Here is a 5961-nt window from a genome sequence, read left to right as displayed (position 1 = left end):
TGGAAATTGTCATCTGACAAAGTCGGTTTGTGTGGTCTTAAACTAAGATGGCCTGTAGAATGACTTGAAATGCATGGTTCATGCCAGGGTTTAATTCCACAATATTCCCCTTCCTTTCAAAGAACTAGGTACAGTTTCAGTCATACTGTGGTTTCATTGATATTCAAGGGTATCAATTTTCGTGAATAAAGCGAGAATCACAGTTTCAAGGATACCTATAGATATTCATGGCCAATGACCTTATCAATACAAAATGTTAATAGAAATTGCACTTCAATGAACATTTAATTTCGTGGATCAATTTAACAATGAAATCCACGAAAATTGGTATTCAACGAATATTAATAAAACCACAGTATTTGGCCCTGTTTTTTAAAAGTCCGCAGCTGTTGCCCACGATGAAACTCGCATAATAAATTTATCATGTGATATCATAATATATACTAATTTCGCTGTGAGCGATGGCTGCGGACACATTTTCGTCTTCAAATAACTCTGAGAAAATGTGCAGTTTTTTTATCATTTTTGACCAAATCTTAGAAATATGCCAAAGTGTTGAAGTCATAATTATTTTTTGAAACAAGATAAAAGTGTATAATTTGATATTTTACATACACACATGTTCAAGATGGCATATGTGTATTTTTATAAGATTTAAACAACTTTTGAATTTTAGGGCAAATATTGAAGGAAACTGTACCTTCTTCTTTATTTATACTGTTTACTAGATCATGATATGTACATAAAACAGTTAATACTCTTCAGGGTTAATATGTACATGACCCAGACTGGGTTAAGATTTCTTTGGGGTTGTATATAGACTTGCAATGAGAAAGATACGACAGTCAAGTACATGTAGGCTTCGCTGTCAAATTAATTAGTACATGTACGTGGTTGAACACTAGACTAAAGATGCAGGGGAGATAAGTTGGTACATAACTGGAAACTTAAAGGCCAAGAGCAATTGTAAATAATTTTAAGGTGATTTTGGAAATTTAAATCATCCTGTACTGACCTTCCATCATCTACATTAAAAATAAGTTTCCTTAATTTGTTAACTTTATTCCAATAAGTTTATTTTGATAATTCTATTTAAATGAATGCAACTTTCTGAAAACATACTTGTATGCTCAATTTACAAAGAATGATATTGTATAACTCTTTTTCATATCATTACATGTATTTGTACATGGTGTTCATCAGCAATCTTGTTCATGCATTAAAGTAAGATACGAGCCATTCATACAATGCAAGTGCTTCACTATGATTTGTTGGCAACAACAGCGAATTTTCAAACATAATGTTTTTACATTCCTCTTCAAATTCTGGCAAACACCCAAAAGCACTTTGATAAATGCAAAATTCTTCAGCTGCATCCACATCAGCCATATCTATCTCCATTTTGAAATCATGTGTACCTGAAAAATTAAAAACTTCATTGTGATTGTAGATCCCCTCTTCCCAAATGAGTTTTATCATTGGTCTGTAGATTTTGCCAGTTTTTGGTACTTATAAAGCTCTGAGGCACATTTATTTAATGTGCAATTAAACTTAGGATAAGTTGTATATAAAAAGCTCTGGGGATTAAGCTTGGAAATAAACACTTTTATATGCTTGATAATGATGTTTAGATATAGAATCTACCTTACAAAAACATTTTTAAATGCCTGCTTTGATTTTTTAGTTCAAATTTTTAAAAAAGTGAATTCAGTGTTATAACGGGCAAGAATAGTGTTTTTAAAAGACTTATCCTTGGTTCAAAATTGATACTTCTCCCCAACCAAAATATAACTAATAATAATAGTTTCTTTACTTGCCGTATAACTCTGGAAGATAATACATCAAGTCTGGTTTTCCACCAGGCAATTCAGCAGACTTTGTGTGTCGAATTCTGTGTTGATTCCACTCCTGAGCACACCTATTAAGATCATCCTGCACAAGTTTTGTGAAGCAAAATCGTAGACATTCCCTGTATTTGTTGCGAAAGAGAAAAAGCAGTGGGTTTTTTTTATTCAGCAGTTTTAAAAAATTGTTTCCCTACCGAAGATGCTCAACATTGATTTGAGGCATCCTTCTATCCCTTCAATTTATGGATAGGGCCATTTAGGCAACACACCCAAAATGAATAAGAATTATTTCATGTTTGTTTAAAAGTTAATTCCCAATTTTATTAGCTGCAATAATGTAACCCTCTCCAATTTTTTATATCTTAAATTTCTTTCCACCAAAAAAATAATTGGGAGAGGAAAGGCTACATTATTGAAGCTACATTTAAAAAAAAAGTTAATTCTTAAACTGATGAGTTTCTAAACCTTGCAATGCTCATGGTGTGACTGAGACATAAAAAAGCTAGAAAAGAGACAGGAAAGCATATACATGTACCATAATATGTCTTGTTAAAAGAAGAATGAAAAGTAGTATAAATTGGGCAAAACTGCATGTGACATTAACCTAATCTTAAAAGAAGTATGTAGATCCTAACCAATTTACATTTATTGGATAAAAACAATACAATAATTCAGTAATTAATCCAGAGACATTGAATTTGAGCTAGTAGCCTCATTCTCTTTATCACAAAATGTTTAATGATACTGCCACAGGCAGTCTACATTTCATCCATCAAAATGTGTTGGTAGTATTAAATGACACAGCTCCTAGTGTAAAAATGTATGTACCAGTGTATCAGCTAGATCTACATCTATTACTTTGTGCAATAACTTACAGCTGAACATGGTCCGAGGTAGAAAACTTTCCCATGTGCTCCAAATTGCTGAAAAATTCAATCCAGAATTGTCCACCACCTTGTTTGTTGGACAACCACCATCGTTCGATTCTCTGAAGGGAAACAGTCAGGAATAATAAACTGTAGCAAAACATTATTTTTTATTTCTAGTTTTAATTCATAATACTGCAATTGTAATGTATGTAAAATTTATTTGGACATTATTTGTTATACTTGATTTGAAGGTGATGATCCTGTAAGAAAACTTTTCTCTCCAGCCATATCATCATCATGATACCACCGAAAAGCCCTTTGAATATCAGCGATGATGCAGTTTTCTGTTCCTTCATCTGATCTTATACACCTTGGAACTCCTGTAATTCATCCAAAGGATTAGACAAAATAATCACCTATAAGTTACATATAATTTTACAATTTAATTCAGATGAAGCCAGACCATTGCATTTACAGATGTCTTTCTACTAGGAGGAAGTCATGGCATTAAAAATAATAGACTTGAAATATTTAATACTATGCACATATGATAATGTATTGGATTTCGTATAGCTTTGAAAAACTTCACTGAGAAGAAGAATTCATTAAGAATTCATCATCATGATTATTTTGCCCTTAAACCTTAGTTCTCAACTGAGATCACATATTCAAATTTAAGTTCAGCTACAGTTACTAGTTATCCAAAAGCAATTTAAAAAGCTAATACAGTTTTTTTTAACTCAAATGATAAATAAAATTTATAACCAACAATTTGATTTGTTGTAGAGCTCTAATTTTATATAAACTTAATTAAAAATGTTTCAAGAACTGATCAAATCAGTTCTAAGATTATGGAAGACTTTACCTCTCAATTCTCTTAAGAAATCCAAAAAATATGAGGCGATCACCTTGGGATCATTGTTTGATCTGCCTACTCTTAGCCACAACACACGTCGAGAAAATCTTTTCAAAAAATAAAAAGCACAATCATGTATTCATGCCAGGAAAGATTTTAGACTAAAATTAAATATGACATTATAATTAGTTCATGTTTAAATTAATCTTTTTATGAAACTGAATTATTTCAAATAATCAAACCATTATGAATATATCAGATTTTGTCAGAGAGAGGGTTTTTCCTTAAAGTATAAACAATGTGTGTTTGAGAAATACTCTCCAATTAACTGGTTTAATATGTAGCCAAATCATATTTGGGCAAAAGCGATCTTTGACCTTGACAATGAACCCATAATACATGTGACCCTAATCTAACTTTAAAAAAAAATTATACATAGACTGCAAGACATGTTTCAGTTGTGAAGAAGTTTAAAGACATAATTTCTGGGCATAAAACTGTTTCATTTACATATATTAAATTATCATTTGACTACGTATATATATTACATAACTGACACAGCAACACATACATGTATATACCTGCAAACACATCCATGAATTGCGAAACCGAATCTTTTAAGCTTATCATATCCATCGACATGCAATAGATAATTAGGGCCTTTGTTATGATATACTCTTCTCTTTAGACGCCTCTGTTTTCTTTCCAAAACACCAATAGGGTCCAGTTCCTTTTGAATGGCCAAAACCTGTTCTCTTAATGATTCAATATATAATGCCATTGATCAAAACATACTAGTATTTCACAATTCACAAGTATGTTAAAATCTATTAAAGTTTTTCAATAAATTGCATTACTCAGTTATATGTATTATTGTTTTCATACAGTATATTTTGTTCCTTATTGCCTACTACCCTTTTCTGGCATGATGTACAAATACCCAACCTTGAAACCACGAGTCCATGTGACAAAAGACGACGCTGTAGTCCACGACATCCAAGAGAAGAACCACTTCCATTTAATTCCTCCTAATTTAAAAATAAATGTAGTTTGAAATATATATTTTATTATCAATACATATGAATAAAATATAGTTATGTCATTGTATAAGGATATATGCTAACATGCATGTAACACATTAATAAATCTACCAATTGATTACTTTACCTTAAATATTTAAATAATTCATAAATTCAACAATTATTTATTCATGTAAGTTAACTAAATGCAATTGTACATTTTAAAATTTCTTTGTTTTGGTAATATACAAAGCACCTGACATGAATTTGTAACATGTTTTAATAAGTAGTGTATATTTTTGTGAATGAATAATTTGACCTTAAATTTGATCTTGTTTTAATTTTATTCACAACAAAATAATTAGCACTTTTGTTATTATAACTAATAACAGAACAGTTATTAAAGATATAATTTACATGAGCTCCATGTAGTAGTTCAAATTATGGTAATGAAAGAAAGGAAAATATATAAAAAGGACCTTTAAGATTTATATATTTTATTTTGGATTATTTGAAATAACGTTTTACCATGATAGCATAAGATGCCTCAACAGTGTTTTGCAGCATTCGTCTTCTTAGTCCCATCATCGCCAATATTCTTTTCAGATGTCTTATACTGGGTGCCAAAAAAATCTGGGATATATTTTGTTTCTACTATGATATTAATTAATTGTGCTTATACACATTATAAAAATCATTAAGCAAGCTATTGAAAACACTATAGCTATCAGTACCTATGGCTGTTATTTGCTGTGCAGCAATAAATTATATCTTACATCCAGTGGATGTAGGCTTATTGATGCCTGTGCACTTTTCAAAAGAGAATACATGTGCATATCACCTGCAGCATTATTTGTTACTTGGCTCTAAAAATGATATTTTGGTTGGGACTTTCATAATCAATTTATAGTAAATACGGGAAATGCCATGAAACAATGTTCAACATAATTATACTGATCAATCTATATATTTACCTGATAACTATTTCATGTCGTAAAAGCAGGATACCACAAATCTCTAGATTTGTGTACCCACCGTAGAAATAGTCTCGAATGAGGTCTTCTCCTTTATCAACAAAAAATTAATAGTTTGTAAAAATTACAAATATGACAGAAGAAAATATATTATATAGGGCATATTGAGAGAAAATTCGGTCTCTAAAATTTTTTCATTTGATTAATGAAACCTTTTTAAAAAGATAAATATCAAAAGTTTATATTTACGAGTAACGTCTTCCCTGTGATTGCCTTCTGTCAAAGACGAATATCCCATTGGGTTCATTCTGCATTTTAAAAGTGATGAACACGTTAATTGCAATCAGCATGCGCAGTCTTATATTTCCGGACACGACTTCCTTATAGACTGTGAAA

The 5961-nt window shown here is 30.8% G+C and overlaps 1 protein-coding gene across 1 annotated transcript; it reads right to left on the bottom strand.

The window, feature by feature from the left end:
* Positions 1-1101: 1101 nt before the first annotated feature.
* On the bottom strand, positions 1102-5961 carry LOC128158462 (uncharacterized). Its single transcript, XM_052821319.1, has 10 exons — positions 5815-5961; positions 5566-5656; positions 5120-5207; positions 4518-4600; positions 4154-4327; positions 3582-3679; positions 2957-3096; positions 2723-2835; positions 1818-1969; positions 1102-1418 (listed from the first exon to the last, which is right to left on the bottom strand). Exons 1-10 carry the CDS (start codon positions 5870-5872, stop codon positions 1213-1215), a joined length of 1203 nt encoding a protein of 400 aa, XP_052677279.1. The 5' UTR covers positions 5873-5961; the 3' UTR covers positions 1102-1212.

Source organism: Crassostrea angulata, chromosome 8 (assembly GCF_025612915.1).
Source record: "Crassostrea angulata isolate pt1a10 chromosome 8, ASM2561291v2, whole genome shotgun sequence".
Taxonomy (NCBI): domain Eukaryota; kingdom Metazoa; phylum Mollusca; class Bivalvia; order Ostreida; family Ostreidae; genus Magallana; species Magallana angulata.
Note: the sequence above shows the minus strand (reverse complement) of the source record. Positions and strands in the feature narration are given on the sequence as shown.

What these genes read in the sequence shown, in the direction of transcription:
- LOC128158462 (XM_052821319.1), bottom strand. Translation starts at nt 5,872, where the DNA reads ATGAACCCAATGGGATATTCGTCTTTGACAGAAGGCAATCACAGGGAA. An exon ending in TCACAGGGAAGACGTTACTC is followed by an intron (nt 5,657 to 5,814) that starts GTAAATATAAAC and finishes TTGTTGATAAAG; the next exon opens with GAGAAGACCTCATTCGAGAC. An exon ending in TTATCTTCCAGAGTTATACG is followed by an intron (nt 1,419 to 1,817) that starts GCAAGTAAAGAA and finishes TTAATTTTTCAG; the next exon opens with GTACACATGATTTCAAAATG.